Source organism: Folsomia candida, unplaced genomic scaffold, assembly GCF_002217175.1.
Source record: "Folsomia candida strain VU population unplaced genomic scaffold, ASM221717v1 Fcan01_Sc001, whole genome shotgun sequence".
Taxonomy (NCBI): domain Eukaryota; kingdom Metazoa; phylum Arthropoda; class Collembola; order Entomobryomorpha; family Isotomidae; genus Folsomia; species Folsomia candida.
Genome location: NW_019091193.1, coordinates 13,256,648 through 13,271,426, shown reverse-complemented (window position 1 = coordinate 13,271,426; position 14,779 = coordinate 13,256,648). Strand labels below are relative to the sequence as shown.

Below are 14,779 nucleotides of genomic sequence, written 5' to 3'. Positions count from 1 at the left end.
TTGTTTTACGTTTCTATAGTGAAGAAGAACGTGTGTTTGAGCAGCGTTGGTTATTTCGTTTCCATAGTTTTTCTGATAAATAGTTTTCATAAATCATAAAATTCAAAACCGTAACCATGGCAATCCGCGTCCAATTTGAGAAAAACAACGAAATCGGCGTATTTTCAAAACTGACAAACACTTTTTGCCTCGCTGCGATCGGAGGGGCCGAGAATTTTTACAGGTACGGAGAGTAAAACCATGGTGATTTTAGTAACCATGGCAACTAATTAATTATTATAAATCCCTAGCACCTTCGAATCCGAACTCAGCGACACGATCCCCGTGGTGCACGCCTCGATCGCGGGGTGTCGCATAATCGGGCGCCTCACGGCCGCGAACCGCCACGGTCTCCTCGTCCCCAACACCACGACGGACCAGGAGTTGCAACACTTGAGGAATTCCTTACCCGATGCGGTCAAAATTCAAAGAGTGGAGGAAAAATTGTCCGCGCTGGGGAACGTCATCGCTTGCAATGATTATGTCGCATTGGTGCATCCCGATTTGGACAGGGTATGGGTTTTTTGGTTGTCATGGTGATTATATTTTTTAATTGTTTCCATGGCGATAGGAAACGGAGGAACTACTCCAAGACACCCTGAACGTCGAGGTATTCCGACAGTCCGTCGCTGGGAACGTTTTAGTGGGAAGTTACTGCGTTTTTACGAACCAAGGGGGCGTGGTCCACCCCAAAACGTCGCAGAATGAACAGGATGAGTTGAGTTCCTTGTTGCAGGTGCCCTTGGTGGTAAGCTTTAATAACTTTAATTTCCATGGCAACCAATAACATAATCACCATGACAACACCCTATCTAAATCCCTAGGCGGGCTCCATAAACCGCGGCTCGGAGGTCCTCGCCGCGGGCCTCGTCGCGAACGACTGGTCGCTTTTCACGGGCGCGGACACCACGGCGACGGAATTATCCGTTCTGGAAGCGATTTTCCGCCTGAACGTGAACCAGGACATGCCCGCGGACAAGTTCAGACAGGTGCTCATCGAGTCGAGTAATTAATTATTTCTCTGTAATTAAATCTCCATGGAAACACTATTTCTCTTTTTCAATAAAAACATTTATTCCCATGGAAACGCTAATTAACGTTAAACTTAATTTTCAACTCGGAGCAGGACCTCGTTTTATAAATCCTATTGTTGTTATTATTCGAATTTAAACTATGTCGCTTAAAAAGCCAATTAAAAAATGTGGACTTTTTCGATTTTGATTTTTTCTTAATTTCCACTGGTGGTTGCTGTGGCAACGGTTCGATTTCTATTTCCTCAGAGATCTGTTGCTGTGGTGAGAAATTGTTTTTATTAAATTTACTCAATCCGGAAGAGTGGGAGTGGGAGGGGGGAGTTTTTTAGGAGATTCTTCAGGTGGGGGTGGGGGGGCTTCAGGGGGGTCGTCCCCACATATTGATGCTCGCCGGGTGTTGGTCGTGGGTTTTATCGAGGATAAACTTTCTAAACTGGAGGTTAGGTTTTTTATTTCGTCGTTTGTTGTTGTTGTCATGTGACTTCGTTCCCTTAGCAACCGTTCCGCTAAGAGATAGTACGTGGAGGTTATGTAGTTATACGCGTTGGTTGCCAGGGAGCTGTGGATTTAATCAATTTTATTTTTTGGTTGTCATGGCAACAAATATTTGATAGTAGTATTTCACTCACTCAACAACCTGCTCCTCCCCCTTGACCACGCCCCCCTCGATCATTTGCTGGATTATTTTCTCCCTCTCCCCCAAGGTTAATTTATACTTGTTTATCAGGGGGGTCTACAAAAAAAATACAAAAATGATTCCCCACAGTAACCATGGCACGATAAAATTACCTCCCCCTCCCCCTGCTCCCCCTCCTCCGCCCACCCCCGAATCCACTCGTGATTTTGAATATCAAATATGGAGATCCGTTTCTCTGGCAACCGTTGCAACATTTTTTTAATTAAATCCGCGCACTCCATGGAAACCGTGGGTGGGATTTTGTATTTAACGTCCATGATCATCGTCAAGGTCTCGGAGTCATTCGCCTCTTGAAAAGGGGGGTGGCCCGTCACCAGCGTATAGAGAATCACCCCCAGCGACCAGATGTCTATGGAAACAGGGGATTTTTAATTTAATTCCCATGGAAACGAATAAAAATCACCATACCAACGGCGGGCGCGTCATAAGCGTCGCCGAGTAAAATCTCTGGCGCGGAATAAGCGAGCGATCCGCAGGAAGTGTCCAATTTTTCACCAGGTCGGTAATTGTTCGAAAACCCAAAATCCGTGAGTTTTACCATCCCCCCGTGGAGTTTGTCGTTGTCGGGGAAGTAGACCACGTTTTCTAGGGATACGGTTTTTTTTTATTTTATTTCCATGGCAACAAAATAATAAACATACCCGGTTTCAAATCCCGATGAACAACGTGTAACTTGTGACAGTAACTAACGGCCTGGAAAATTTGGATAAAATAGCGCCGCGCCGTGGGTTCCGATAACTCTGCGGAGTTACAAATATTTTTATAAATTAGGTTACCATGGCAACCAATTACTATAAATTATAACTAACCCCCCCTCTGAATCAAATCATACAAATCCCCCCTGCCCAACTCCAAAATCAAAAAAAGCTTCGAACTCGTATCGATAACTTCATAAAGCTTCACAACATTCCGATGCTGGACTAATTTCATGCACAAAACTTCCTTTAAAATTGCTTTCGAACTCGCCGTGTCCAATTTCAGCTTATCGATGACCTTCACGGCCACGCGCTCGTTCGTAAAAACATGCCGCGCGGCCTTGACAACCGCGAAATGACCTTTTCCAAGGGTTTCCTCTAAATCGTACAATCCTGCTATGTTGTTTTTTGAGTTTTTTCTTGTGGCCATTTTTTTTATTTCTTTTATTATAAAGTTTACAAAGTTAAACACGTGAACATTTATTATTTTTATTAGATTTCCATGGAAACAGCGTGTTTTTCCACGTTTCCAAGGTTTTCTTTGACCAAATCCACACCCCTCCGGTTGTTATGCCAACGGTGAGGGTTAGGAAGTATCTGAGATGTAGAAAAAAAGAGAATTATTAAATTACACGGGCAGTGGGATCAGTGGGGTAAAGTGAGATTTACTTGATCATGAGTAAAGAGTAACTTGGTTTCGCATGCTGGGATAAATCTCCATGACAACTGCAAAAATTGGATAAAATCCATTCTTTTCTCGCGTAAACTTCGTAAAATTGCGTTGCTATGACGGCTGAGGCCGGAAATGTGTACAAAATTGAAAATACGCCAATTCGAATCATTAGTTTTTCTAGTTTTTCCGTTTTCCCGCTTTGCTTAGAGATGGCCTGGAATTTTTAAAAATAATTATTTGGTTGCCATGGAAATTTACATAAAAAGATAAATTCCTACCCTCCTAATCCTGCACAACTCCACGAAGCCCCAAAGTAAAAAAACGGTCCCCACAATTAACAACCCCCCACCGGGGACGAGAATAAAATAAAACAAATTAAATTCATTCGTGTTTCCAAGGGAACAAATCCCAGAAATTGGGTCCCCATCCACAAATCCATTTAAACTCGCCGTCAAGCTCATCGTCATGGGAACCAGGATCCAGGCGACCAGGTGGAATATCGGCCACTTCTGAGCTATAGCTTCCGAACCCCATTTACACCCAGCCGCTAAATACCACGAGATTGATAGGTTTACCCACCTGGAAATAATTTTTAAATTAGAAATCGTAGCCATGGCAACCAATCACAAATTTTATAAAAACCACTCACCAACACCCCCCCGCAACCCCAAAATAATAAACGAGAAAAAACACCAGACTACAATAATTATAGATAAAATTCGTTTCCTTGACGATTAACTTAGAGTTAAATTCCTCACACGCAATCCGCTCATGCCCGAAATAAATCCGAATCAGGTAACCAATGGAGATTAAAAAATAGCAAAATGACAAATAAACTATGGGTCGCTCGGGGTAATTAAATCGCGCCGTATCCAAGGCGAACGTTACCATGGTTACGAAACTTATCAAACAACAGCTCACACTCCAAAATGATAACCAATAATTTACAAAATTCTTTTCAGAATACAGTCGGCATGGCAACGTGCAGTTTTGGATTAGGTTATAAACGTTGCGATGGGGGTGGCGCAAAAGAGGCTTTTTACAGGTGCAGCTGCAGTTTGTAGGGGATTTTTGTGTGGGGGGTGGTCTGGTTGCTATGGCGACGGTGGACTTGTTGCTAGGCAACTCTCCTCGACGCTCGTCCATGCAAATGGATTGGGGACCAAAAGGGGGGAAGTTGGCGCAGGAAAAGCGCTCCGGCCACTGGAATCCGTAGTGCGTCCTGTGGAGATAAAGTTTTTTTAGGTTGCCATGGAAACTTAAAAAATTAATTCCATGGAAACTAACATAACGGGCTCGCATCCCTCCCTTGCCCTTTCGCAGACGGATTTACAGGCCGGGACGGAGCCCTTGTAATCCTCCATGCAAATCGGGACGTACAACGAACAGATGAAGAATTTGAGGTCAGGGGAACAGCGGATCTCGACCAGCGGCCAGTACTGGTGGACTTCCAGGCCCGCTTCCTCCTGTTGTCATGGAGATTTTTAAGATTTTTTTATAAATTTATTTATTAATTTCCTTACCTGAGAATCGTGATTGAAAGGGTTCGGCATCTGGGTGAAATTGTAACCAATGTTGCGACACATGGGGATCGTGATGGGTTGGCACTTGGGGGCGGTCAACTGGGGGGTCCCCGTTGCCATGGTGATTATAAAGAGGAGCGTCGTTAGGAGGAGCATTTTGTGGATTATTGCTGAAATTTTTGGATTTAGAAAGTGTGAGTGGAAAGAGAGAGAGAGTGGAAAAAGAGGGTGGCGTTGTCATGGAAATATTGATTATTATTTTTGGTCCGAATTGTGGCTGGAGGCTCCAGTAGTTCAGAAGCGGGTTGGGACATGGGAAAAAAGAGGGGGAGAGATGTGCGGGTATTCTCATGGAGAGAGTTGCTGGAGAGATGCATTTCTCGGGTGTCTCGCGTTTCCATGGGGAATTTTGGGAGTTATGCCGGAATTTCCAGGGAGTTAATGTAAATTGCTAAAATTTTGTGCTAAATTTTGTGCTAAATTTTAGCACGCCAAATTTGTGTGTTAAATTTCGTGCCAATTTCCCTGCCAAATTTTGGCACGCCAATTCCAATGCCAATTTTACGCCAATATTTTAGCACACCTGCTGAAACCCTCTAAAATATCCACAAAATCAAACTGTCAATTTCCATGAAAACCAAAGAAACCGTAAAAATAACAGTACCGGCTAAACCCTGCGCAGCCCATAGAACAAGAATCCCCACCACTCTCCCATCCATCTACGCACCTCATCTATGCCCACACAATCCTTTTCTCACTTTTCACTCTCCCCACAGAGTTGACATATGTTCCCATCAAACACACCCATCTCTCATTTAAAAACCCCACCACATCCAAGCATAAAAAATGGACCTGCTAAACACCACTCTGGACCCCTTTCGTAACCAGGACAATTTCTTAGAGTCCATAAAATTCGGCTCCTTCGAGTCCTTCGCCTCCTTCGATGACGTAATAAAAATCGACTCTGATTCCGAACAATTGAGCGAAGAAGACAACCAATTCGTGGTCATTCACGAGGATGATGATAACCACGTGACACAGGATTTCACGGCCAATTTTCAGTGTGAGGAGGAGGAGGATGAGGATTTGATGGGTGGGGGTGGTGGGGTGGAGGTTCAGCAACAGCAACAACAGGTAATTGTTACCATGGCAACGCATTTAGTAACCATGACAACTAATTTATAAAACCGCAGACCCTCAAGATAATCCGCTCCAAGAACTCTTACATAATTACCACGTCGGAGAACGCGATGCTGATCGAGGAGGAGGAAGACGACTCCTCCTCCTCGTCCTCCACCAGTGGGAAGTTTTACGAGAAAAATGGGTTCCAAGAACTCAAGTTGTCAGGTGGGTTAGCAACCATTATTTTAAAATAATCACCATGGCAACTAATAAAAATTAATAGACGAGGAAAAGCGCCTCCTCACCAAGGAAGGCATCACCCTGCCGACGCACTACCCGCTCACGAAATTCGAGGAGCGCGAGCTGAAGCGCATCCGGCGCAAAATCAGGAACAAAATCTCCGCGCAGGACTCGCGCAAGAGGAAAAAGGAGTTTCTCGACAAGCTTCAACAGCGGTTCGGTTTCCATGGAGACTTTTTTTATAAATAAATTTCCTAAAATAATCACCATGACAACCTCTGCGCAGGGTCTCTGAAGTGGAAGAGGAGAAATCGCTCTTGTCGAAAAAAGTGCGCACCCTGGAGTCCGCGAACACGAAGCTGAGTCAGCAAGTGAAGCGCTTGCAGCTCGCGCTCACGGCGCAGAAGCAGAAGCCGAATCCAACCACCTCGACAACGACGCTGCTCGTGCTGATCCTGTCCTTGGCCTTGGTCGTCTTGCCAACCACGTTCAACAACAATTCCGTTGCTAAGAAGAATAAAATGATGACCGATGTTTCCATGGCGGAGTTTAACAATTCACAGGATCAACAACAGGTTGTTGCTGCGGGGGGATTTGGTGAGTGGGTTTTCTTATGGAATTTAATTGTAACCATGGAAATTAATTCTATAAAAAATTGTAACCATGGAAAAATCCTAAAATTTACAGCCCGCTCCCGAACGATGCTCCCCCCCTCACCAAGCACCACCACCTCCCCCCCAACATCATTCCCGCAAAAGCGTGGTCGCTATGACGACCAACATGAAATTGATTCCTCGTTGCTAAGCAACGAAGATGACGAGATAATTTCCAACATGATCATGATGAGTTCATTGCGACGGAGGAAACGATTATTGTTGTCACAGCAACAACAAAACACATTCCAAAATGAACACATTTTCGACAATGTCGTCAAACTTGTGGAGGATAAAATTTATGACTAAAATTTTTCTTTGTAAAAATGAATAAAAAATCGCTGCTATGGAATTTCTTTGGGTTTTTACACACGCATCTTTTTTATTGTAAATCTATTTATAGGCACCTGGCAACCGGCCAATTCCACGGCAACGGCACACACTTTTTTAGAAAATATTATAAAATGAATAAAATAATCCTAATTATCTCTTTAATAATCCCCCTGGCAACGAGTGAGAATTCCACGGAAACCTGTTCAAGTTTTTCCATGACAACCAATCAAAATGAATTTACGTCGCCATGGTATCCGGATAATTACCCCAGCAACGTCCAGTGCACCAAGCTCATCGAGGGTAATTTATTTTAAAATAATCACCATGGCAACCAAATTAATTCCCTCTCTCACAGCGCCACACCCCACCAACGTCATCCGCCTCCACTTTATCGAGCAATTCGCCCTGGAGTACACCCTCGAAGACCAACAATCCTGTAACCATGACTACCTCGAAATCCGCGACGGCCAGTTTGGCTACTCTTCTTTAGTGAATAAAATCTGCGGGACCACGCCCCCGATTTACATCGAATCCAGCGGACCGTTTCTATGGTTACGCTTTAAAACGGATGGAAACATTGAATATAATGGGTTCAAAATCAAAATCGAGTTTGTCGAGGGGTTGGTTGGTAAGGTTTTAAAAAATTTATTTCCATGGCAACCAAAAAAAAACAATTTATTTTTCTCTTTTGTAGACTCCCCCGAAACGACCCCCTGCACCACCCATCTAAACCTCGAAACCCACCCGAACCTCACCATAGAAACCTCAAAAAACATCCCCATGGAGATAATTAACCAGTCCCTAGCAACCAGTTTCCAAGTTGACTGCACCTGGATCGTGACCGCAGCGGAGGACCAGAAAATATTTCTCCAGTTCATAAAATACGAGCTCCAGAGCCCCAACGACTGCGAGTTCAATTTCGTCGAGATTTACGGTTCGAAAACGGAATTGGAAGGTGACGAAGGGAGGTTGAAACAGTTTTGCAGTTCGGATCGGGAATATGTCACGAGTCCCGGGAATAAACTGCATTTACGGTTTTTTTCGTATTTGGATCTGGAAAAGAGGAGTTTGAAGAGTAGTTTGCTCGCGTATTTTAGCGTTTTTAGGGCGCTGGAGGGGGGTTGGTTAATTTTTATTAATTTTTTATTATTTGTTGCCATGGCAACGGTATCATAACTTTTTTGTATCCGCAGCGGAGGAATGCGACCCCCTGACGGAAGTGGACTGTCGCGATTCCACTTGTGTTCCGAAGATTTTGAAATGCGACAGCATCGATAATTGTAAATCGAGGAATGACGAGGATGAGAAGTTGTGTGGGGCGGTGAGCTATTTTTTTATTTTTGGTTTCCATGGCAACTGATGAAATGGTATCCACGCAGAAAGACACCTTCCAGCTGAAGACGAACATTTTGATCATAGCTTTTTTGGGGATTTTGCTGATGAGCGGAATGTGCTCGGGACTCATGCTCAACGTGTATCGGAAGCTGAAACAGGACAAGGAGGAGATGCTCGAGATCATGCGGGTATTTTTTAAATTTTATCTCCATGGCAACCACAAAATTAAAATATAAAAATTCCATGGAAACTAATAATCTTTAAAAAACCTCGCAGACCTCCTCGCTAAAAATCTACCCCCCATCGCAGCCCCCCACCACCTCCACCCCCCAAGAAACCCGGAAGTCCTCCTCGACCTCAAAATCCTCAAAGTCCGCCCCCCCCACGGTGATCCAGCAGCCATTTTATTACATCCCCCCGAAACCATACCAACCGTCACGGCTGGTGAAAATGAGACACACCGACGACGATCACCACGCCGACGCCGCTGAGGACGTTGTCATGGAAATGCGAGATTCGAGCTGTCAAACTATCGATCCAACCACACGCCCATCTGATTTACTCGTGTGGATTAAATAATAATCGTTGTCATAGAGATTTTTTTATATGAATTAGTAGAATAAATAAATAAAACCATGGCAAAGAAAAAGCCCTCACCGTTAAAAATAAACCCGGAGGACGAGCAGTTGCTAAGCGACAACACGTCAGCAACAAGTTCTCGGAGATCCTCCGCGGGTGGTGGTTTGGCTTATTTGGCTTCACGTAGGAATTCACTAAGTCCTAAATTATTACAAAAATGCGAGCTCGAAAAAAGACAAAAGAAATCCACGTCGCAACGGAGGCAGAGCAATTTTTTGGAATTGCCAGGTGGGAGTTGCCATGGAAATTTTTTTTTATTAAGATTGCACATGTGAATAATCAAAATGCATGCAAAATAATATTTGTTAAAACACCACATGGAAATTAAGTAACCATGGAAATCACTTTCTCTCCACAGTCCTCGAATTCGGGAAGAACAGCCCCCGGAAGCACCGTGTGGGTTCCCTCCCCGCCCGCAGTTACCATGGCAACCACCCGCACCATCACCATGGCGACTCCTCCGATACGGATGACGAGGACGATTCCGAGATTAACGTTGACGCCACGGCGTTGATGTACCGTTTGAGAAATTTTAACATTAAGGACAATCGCGTTGTCAACGAAGGCGACGAAGTGTTGCCTAGAAACAGCAGGAGATTCATTAAATCCAATCCGAGCACCAGGAATTCGTCGAGGTGATTTTTTTTGGATTTAGTGTTTCCATGGAAAAATTTGTTATAAAATAATTATTTCCATAGAAACTCGCCAATCTCGTCGTCATGTTGTAATTCGAACAATTCGATGGAGTCGATTTACTCGGAAATCAGCGACACGACGAGCGGGGATTTTTTCTTTGGTTCGGAAGAGAACCGGTATCGAGTGGTCATGTTGGGTCACTCGGGAGTCGGGAAAAGCGCATTGGTCAATCAGTTCATGACCTCAGAGTACATTTCCACGTATGACGCCAGTTTGGGTGAGGGATTATGTGGCTGGAGTGTGGTGTGTCTTTTTTTAATTTTTTCGATGGGATTCTATGCTAAAAGTAGACTCCTACTCGGGCTTGACGAAGTAACTGTCGCTAATAAAAAATTCTTCTCAATAGACGACGAATTTGGGGAGCGGACGATTTCCGTGCAGCTCGACGGCCAAGAATCCGAACTCGTTTTCATCGATCATCCCTGCTCGGAGATGTCGGTGGGTTTTTTTTAATTAATTTAAAAAAATAATTTCCACGGCAACTAAAAGAATCCATTCCACAGCCGGAAAACTCCCTGGCAACGTACAACCCGCACTGTTGCATAATCGTATATTCGATAACGGATCGTCATAGTTACGCCGTTGCCGAGGAGATTTTGCGCTATCTTTGGCAGGTGGAGACGAGCTCAAAGGCCGTGATTTTAGTGGGAAACAAGTGTGATTTGGAACGGGCTCGCGAAGTGCAAGTGCATGGTGGGTTTTTTTTAATTGCAATTAAATTACCAATTAATCACCAATTTAAATTTAAATGCGCAGAAGGAAAAACCCTGGCAACGACCTATTCAGCGAAATTCATCGAAACGTCGCCCGGCCTTCAGCACAACGTGGACGAGTTGCTCGTGGGTTCTCTGAAGCAGTGTCGTCTCCGCCACAGTTTCCATGACAACCAGAGGAGGAAACAGAGAAAAAGTTTGAAACATAAGAGGAAGAGGAATATTTTTTCGATTCACGAGTTGGCATGGGAATTGTTGAGGAAATTGGTGCAGGCCGAGGATTTGCTGATTAAGAAGTCGAAATCGTGCCAAAATTTACATGTTTTGTAATTTTTTTGGGGGGGTTTTATTGGAATAAAATTGGGGGTTTTTTTGGGTAATAGTGGTGTTTTCACACGCCGTTTATTTTGGCGTGTCAATTTTTATCAGTCCATAAAATTAATTTGGAGTCATGGGTCCATACTTTGAATATTTCTATGGAAACCTTCAAAACGAGGCCATTGGATGGAATCTTGGCACGATTGCTTGACATTTAGTATCTAGGTAACGTTAGTCTCCCTTAACGGTTGCGACAAATGGTTGAGTTACAAATTAAATAATTATTTTTAAAAATAGTTGTTTTTTCTCGATGGTCGAAAAAAACAACTCTTTGACCTTTAATAACTTTTGAACGGGAAGACACAGAGACTTAATTCTTGAAGATGAAATCATCGTAATTTTTAGCTTGATTTTTTAAGCTGAAAATCTCGAGTGTACTATTTCGAATAGTAAACTTCAAATCTCCAATGGGCAGCCTTTATGAGCCCGAGTCAGACTCTGCGGTTGTCGGTCAAACCAACCATTTGACTGGTGGAGTGCCATAATTTTGAAAGATCTGTATGGATTAAGCCCTATGGTCTCACCCGTAGGGCTTAATCTCAAAATTTCAACTTCCTACGACAAATTTGGGACTTTTCTATGACATTTAATATTTTTTTTTCTGTCAACCCTAACCACTTAAAATGGTTAACATGTCAATCTTCGAACTTATCCTTACTTTTGACCCGAAGATGAACTTCGCAAAATTTCAGGTCGCTAGCTTGTGTTTAAAGAGAGTTATCGTGCGCACAGACAGACATCTTGACAAATCTATAAGCCCATCTGAAAAGACATAAAAATTAGGTTTGTCATTGTAATAATATTAACCACCCATGACATATTTTCAACAGCTTTTATTTTTTGAAACCTACAGCGCAGACTTCATTTAGTCAGGGATTCTGTCGGTGAGTCCGAGCTCACTTCTATTTTTCCGAAACCTACATAATAATATTACCAACCTCCGTGGTGTGGATAGTTAAATGTTTATTAGATATTTTCTATTATTTGGCATTTTAACTTCATATTCTTTCATGAGTAGCTATTAAGCATCACGGTGCCGGATTTCATATTTTTAAAGCAATTTTTAAAAATCGGTGTGGGTCACCCCATAGGGTCGCTCCAGATAAAAATTTTCCAAATTTCGTTTCATATTCTTCCAATAAGACCCATAAGCAACCTGTTTACCAAATTTCAACTCAATATAACGATTTTGAAAAACTGGTAGTCACCCCATAGAGTCTGTCAAGAAAGATGAAAATTTTTCCAACTTGAAATCATTTTTATCTATTAGAAGTCATTAGCTACCTCTGTACCAAATTTCAGCTTTCTACGAAAATTTCAAAATTTTATCCCAACTACTCACATGACTCCCACCGGTCCACCACTTGACCGATTTCGCCCATCTTCGAACCCGTTTCCTAACTTTGTCCAATATGTACATGGTAAAAATTTCAAGTCAATCGGTTCAGCCGTTTTGGCTCTATCGTGCCGGACAGACAGACAGACGGACGGACGGACGGACATGACGGTTCCATAAGCCCAGATTCGGGCTAATAAAAATGAAAATTTATTTTGTAACTCGGTCATTTGTCGTAACCTTATAGACTGATAAAGTGTCAAATAATCTTGGAATCTTGGATTATTATCTTTTATTTTTGAATAGTTCTGTGGAAACCTTGGAAACGAGGCCATTGCATGGAATCTTGAAGCTGGAGCAAAATCATGGGAAAATTGCATGCAGTTCCTGAAATTTTAATTTTAAAGAAATCATCCTCCCATAGACAAAAAAAACGGGGCACGAGGCGTCAAAACCTCCGTGACGTCTCCCGTATTCGAGAGGGGCCAACTCGAAGCATCTTTTTTGCCCACTCCCATCCCAGAACAACAACACGGGTACATTAATCCTGGGTCGGGCTGTCTCCATGATTACGTCATTTTTGTAATGCCTCCGCAGAAAGCCATATCCTTGGAATATATCACTCAAATTTACATTTGCTCCCTGATAAAGCTTTGGTAATTAAAAAATTGCTGCGCCACAATCTGTGGTTGCGATGCATTGCATGCATTTCTCTAATGGCGATGAGGGCGGGTAAGATTTTCCGCATTTTATGGGACGTCTTAGCGTCCGTCACCAGGGTAACCTCTGATATCCTCTAAATATCCTCTGATTTTCAACACTTTTTTAGCCCGAGTCAGAGGGGATCCGGACAAAATGTGGAAATATGAAAAGTAGAAAAATAAATGTGGACAGACTAAATATGGAAAACTCTTCAGTTATGTCGGAGAATCTCCAAGAACCAGTGTGGGTCTGTCCATCTCGCAAAAGTGACGCACTTCGTAGTTGGCATTCTCCACAAGGTTTACGATCCGGTTCACCACTAAAGATTTTGCTCATCATTGCACTTACCTCAAGTGTCTGCACAATTCCGGGATAAGTTTCACAGACAGACAGACAGACAGAGGGGCAGATAAGCCCCGGGCTATAAATCTGCTCATGACGTTATAGTAACGTAAAATTTGTATGTGCCAGGAGTTTGATGTTTTATGCGTTGACCAAGTTGAAAAAATATCAACCCCACCCAATTTCTTTATTTAAACCCCCAAAAACTCAAAATTTCCTGAACAGAACCTCTCCCCCCTCCCCCCTACACCCTCTTTCCACACCTCCTTCTCCCTATTCCCAACCACCACCACCTTTACAAAACGCCACTGCACCCATAAACATTAGCATAAACACCATCAAAAAACCGGTCCATCCGCCAGTTCAGCGACCCTCCAGCCACCACACTCTCACTCTCTTCAAACCCGATATAACCACACTTCAGCCTCGGATCTCGCCCAATCTCCAAATCTCCAACGTCATGATCACACCGGTCAAAAGCTTTCTCTTGGTGAGTCTCAACGTCACGTGATTTATAATTACTAATTAAAATCCCCCCTGTATATAGCTCCTCCTGGGGCTGGGCCTCTTGTCCCTGGCGGCGAGTGACACGTACCCCTCGGGGCGTCTGTTTGGGTGGGGGAGCAGCAAGGAGAAGGAGGTGACCGTGTCCAAGGGATGGGGCTGGAAGAAACCGAGCATCAAAGGGGTCGGGATTTATGGGGGGATCAGGGTTCATCATAAGGATCCTGGTGGGAAGGGGTGGGGAGGTGGGTGGGGGTTGAGGTTGCAGCAGGGTTGGGTGAGTCGGTGGGAGAGAGAGGGATCGTATTTTGAGGTGATGTTAATTCGAGTTTTTTGTGTGAAGGGGCTGATTAAAGAAGAGGAGAGTCATGGAGGGGGCGGTGGCGGGTGGGGACACGGTGGTGGCGGCGGAGGCGGCGGTGGCGGATGGGTAAGAAATACGCATATCAATTAAAAAATCAGTAAAATAACCACCTCCTGCAGGGCTGGGGCAAGCAAAAGCAGAAAGGATGGGGATGGGGTGGCGGTCACGGTCACGGTGGCGGCGGCGGTGGAGGAAAACACAGCGGGTGGGGTTGGGGTGGCCATGACGACGATGATGATGGTGGTGATGGGTGGGGTGAGTCCACTCTCTTAATTTCCAAGTCCAAAATCTAAAACTCTTATTTCCTCTTAGGATGGGAACGTGCCCTTCTCCCCATCACTCCCACCACGGACTTTTCCACCACATCCACCGAGCTTCTCCCGGTCTGGCCAAGCACCATCCACCACCGACGCAACTACGACTCTGACGACTCTGACGAAGAGGAGGACGAAGAAGACGACGAAGAGTCGGTCAACGTGTCGTCTCCTTCATTCATTTACCAACCTGTTTATTGATTTAATAAATCGACAATATATAAAATTACTCACTCTCAGTCGTTCTTATTTCATATCGCATTGTGCCGTTAGATTTGGGAAAAAACCAGAATGTACTGTTAGCGGACGCGACTAATTTCCGGCTGTGCAGAGTTTTCATGTCACCCAGTATCAGCTAAATATCTTTAAGAATAAAGAAGAAGGTCAAAAATTTATGTGTATCGCCAAGTTTTAGCCAAAAGAGATTGAGAGAAGAAGAGACGGAAC

At 43.8% G+C, this 14,779-nt stretch overlaps 7 protein-coding genes across 8 annotated transcripts; 5 read left to right on the top strand and 2 right to left on the bottom strand.

The window, feature by feature from the left end:
* The first annotated feature begins 2 nt into the window (after positions 1-2).
* On the top strand, positions 3-1,132 carry LOC110842470 (eukaryotic translation initiation factor 6). Its single transcript, XM_022088216.2, has 4 exons — positions 3-223; positions 291-552; positions 611-787; positions 864-1,132. The coding sequence occupies exons 1-4, from the start codon at positions 117-119 to the stop codon at positions 1,050-1,052; spliced, it is 735 nt and encodes a 244-aa protein (XP_021943908.1). The 5' UTR covers positions 3-116; the 3' UTR covers positions 1,053-1,132.
* LOC110842465 (SNF-related serine/threonine-protein kinase) lies at positions 1,095-3,047 on the bottom strand. Its single transcript, XM_022088211.2, has 6 exons — positions 2,580-3,047; positions 2,412-2,510; positions 2,179-2,355; positions 1,863-2,119; positions 1,703-1,806; positions 1,095-1,632 (listed from the first exon to the last, which is right to left on the bottom strand). Exons 1-6 carry the CDS (start codon positions 2,893-2,895, stop codon positions 1,362-1,364), a joined length of 1,224 nt encoding a protein of 407 aa, XP_021943903.1. The 5' UTR covers positions 2,896-3,047; the 3' UTR covers positions 1,095-1,361.
* Positions 2,895-5,294, bottom strand: LOC110842462 (frizzled-8). Its single transcript, XM_022088207.2, has 6 exons — positions 4,662-5,294; positions 4,426-4,604; positions 3,788-4,360; positions 3,417-3,717; positions 3,135-3,352; positions 2,895-3,062 (listed from the first exon to the last, which is right to left on the bottom strand). The coding sequence occupies exons 1-6, from the start codon at positions 4,815-4,817 to the stop codon at positions 2,930-2,932; spliced, it is 1,560 nt and encodes a 519-aa protein (XP_021943899.1). The 5' UTR covers positions 4,818-5,294; the 3' UTR covers positions 2,895-2,929.
* A 91-nt stretch (positions 5,295-5,385) lies between these two features.
* Positions 5,386-7,028, top strand: LOC110842466 (cyclic AMP-responsive element-binding protein 3-like protein 2). The gene is made up of 5 exons (XM_022088212.2): positions 5,386-5,795; positions 5,855-6,008; positions 6,067-6,238; positions 6,310-6,620; positions 6,711-7,028. Exons 1-5 carry the CDS (start codon positions 5,508-5,510, stop codon positions 6,983-6,985), a joined length of 1,200 nt encoding a protein of 399 aa, XP_021943904.1. The 5' UTR covers positions 5,386-5,507; the 3' UTR covers positions 6,986-7,028.
* Positions 7,029-7,066: 38 nt separating this feature from the next.
* LOC110842463 (neuropilin and tolloid-like protein 2) lies at positions 7,067-8,993 on the top strand. Its single transcript, XM_022088208.2, has 6 exons — positions 7,067-7,309; positions 7,365-7,637; positions 7,704-8,129; positions 8,203-8,330; positions 8,389-8,532; positions 8,621-8,993. Exons 1-6 carry the CDS (start codon positions 7,141-7,143, stop codon positions 8,921-8,923), a joined length of 1,443 nt encoding a protein of 480 aa, XP_021943900.1. The 5' UTR covers positions 7,067-7,140; the 3' UTR covers positions 8,924-8,993.
* Positions 8,958-10,774, top strand: LOC110842464 (GTP-binding protein GEM). Its single transcript, XM_022088210.2, has 6 exons — positions 8,958-9,211; positions 9,342-9,618; positions 9,682-9,896; positions 10,026-10,117; positions 10,183-10,372; positions 10,436-10,774. Exons 1-6 carry the CDS (start codon positions 8,980-8,982, stop codon positions 10,720-10,722), a joined length of 1,293 nt encoding a protein of 430 aa, XP_021943902.1. The 5' UTR covers positions 8,958-8,979; the 3' UTR covers positions 10,723-10,774.
* Positions 10,775-13,486: 2,712 nt separating this feature from the next.
* On the top strand, positions 13,487-14,561 carry LOC110863647 (glycine-rich cell wall structural protein). Of its 2 annotated transcripts, XM_035852427.1 has the most exons (5): positions 13,487-13,640; positions 13,698-13,931; positions 13,998-14,084; positions 14,138-14,273; positions 14,331-14,561. In XM_035852427.1, the coding sequence occupies exons 1-5, from the start codon at positions 13,611-13,613 to the stop codon at positions 14,531-14,533; spliced, it is 690 nt and encodes a 229-aa protein (XP_035708320.1). In that variant the 5' UTR covers positions 13,487-13,610; the 3' UTR covers positions 14,534-14,561. The 2 variants fall into 2 exon arrangements, with proteins under 2 accessions (XP_035708320.1, XP_035708315.1); XM_035852422.1 differs by having other exon boundaries at positions 13,698-14,084.
* Positions 14,562-14,779: the final 218 nt, after the last annotated feature.

Bases quoted from the DNA above. Each gene is read 5' to 3' on its own strand.
- LOC110842470 (XM_022088216.2), top strand. From the start codon at position 117: ATGGCAATCCGCGTCCAATTTGAGAAAAACAACGAAATCGGCGTATTT. The intron at 553-610 runs GTATGGGTTTTT...CCATGGCGATAG, and splicing joins TGCATCCCGATTTGGACAGG to GAAACGGAGGAACTACTCCA. The intron at 788-863 runs GTAAGCTTTAAT...CTAAATCCCTAG, and splicing joins TGTTGCAGGTGCCCTTGGTG to GCGGGCTCCATAAACCGCGG.
- LOC110842465 (XM_022088211.2), bottom strand. From the start codon at position 2,895: ATGGCCACAAGAAAAAACTCAAAAAACAACATAGCAGGATTGTACGAT. The intron at 1,807-1,862 runs GTAATTTTATCG...TTTTTTTTGTAG, and splicing joins GGGAGCAGGGGGAGGGGGAG to ACCCCCCTGATAAACAAGTA. The intron at 1,633-1,702 runs GTGAGTGAAATA...TTAAATCCACAG, and splicing joins GGGGAGGAGCAGGTTGTTGA to CTCCCTGGCAACCAACGCGT.
- LOC110842462 (XM_022088207.2), bottom strand. From the start codon at position 4,817: ATGCTCCTCCTAACGACGCTCCTCTTTATAATCACCATGGCAACGGGG. The intron at 4,361-4,425 runs GTTAGTTTCCAT...TTATCTCCACAG, and splicing joins GAGGGATGCGAGCCCGTTAT to GACGCACTACGGATTCCAGT. The intron at 3,353-3,416 runs GTAGGAATTTAT...TAAAAATTCCAG, and splicing joins AGTTGTGCAGGATTAGGAGG to GCCATCTCTAAGCAAAGCGG.
- LOC110842466 (XM_022088212.2), top strand. From the start codon at position 5,508: ATGGACCTGCTAAACACCACTCTGGACCCCTTTCGTAACCAGGACAAT. The intron at 5,796-5,854 runs GTAATTGTTACC...ATAAAACCGCAG, and splicing joins TTCAGCAACAGCAACAACAG to ACCCTCAAGATAATCCGCTC. The intron at 6,239-6,309 runs GTTCGGTTTCCA...ACCTCTGCGCAG, and splicing joins CTCGACAAGCTTCAACAGCG to GGTCTCTGAAGTGGAAGAGG.
- LOC110842463 (XM_022088208.2), top strand. From the start codon at position 7,141: ATGAATAAAATAATCCTAATTATCTCTTTAATAATCCCCCTGGCAACG. The intron at 7,638-7,703 runs GTAAGGTTTTAA...TCTCTTTTGTAG, and splicing joins GTTTGTCGAGGGGTTGGTTG to ACTCCCCCGAAACGACCCCC. The intron at 8,533-8,620 runs GTATTTTTTAAA...AAAACCTCGCAG, and splicing joins AGATGCTCGAGATCATGCGG to ACCTCCTCGCTAAAAATCTA.
- LOC110842464 (XM_022088210.2), top strand. From the start codon at position 8,980: ATGGCAAAGAAAAAGCCCTCACCGTTAAAAATAAACCCGGAGGACGAG. The intron at 9,619-9,681 runs GTGATTTTTTTT...TTATTTCCATAG, and splicing joins AGCACCAGGAATTCGTCGAG to AAACTCGCCAATCTCGTCGT. The intron at 9,897-10,025 runs GTGAGGGATTAT...TCTTCTCAATAG, and splicing joins CACGTATGACGCCAGTTTGG to ACGACGAATTTGGGGAGCGG.
- LOC110863647 (XM_035852422.1), top strand. From the start codon at position 13,611: ATGATCACACCGGTCAAAAGCTTTCTCTTG. The intron at 13,641-13,697 runs GTGAGTCTCAAC...CCCTGTATATAG, and splicing joins CGGTCAAAAGCTTTCTCTTG to CTCCTCCTGGGGCTGGGCCT. The intron at 14,274-14,330 runs GTGAGTCCACTC...ATTTCCTCTTAG, and splicing joins TGATGGTGGTGATGGGTGGG to GATGGGAACGTGCCCTTCTC.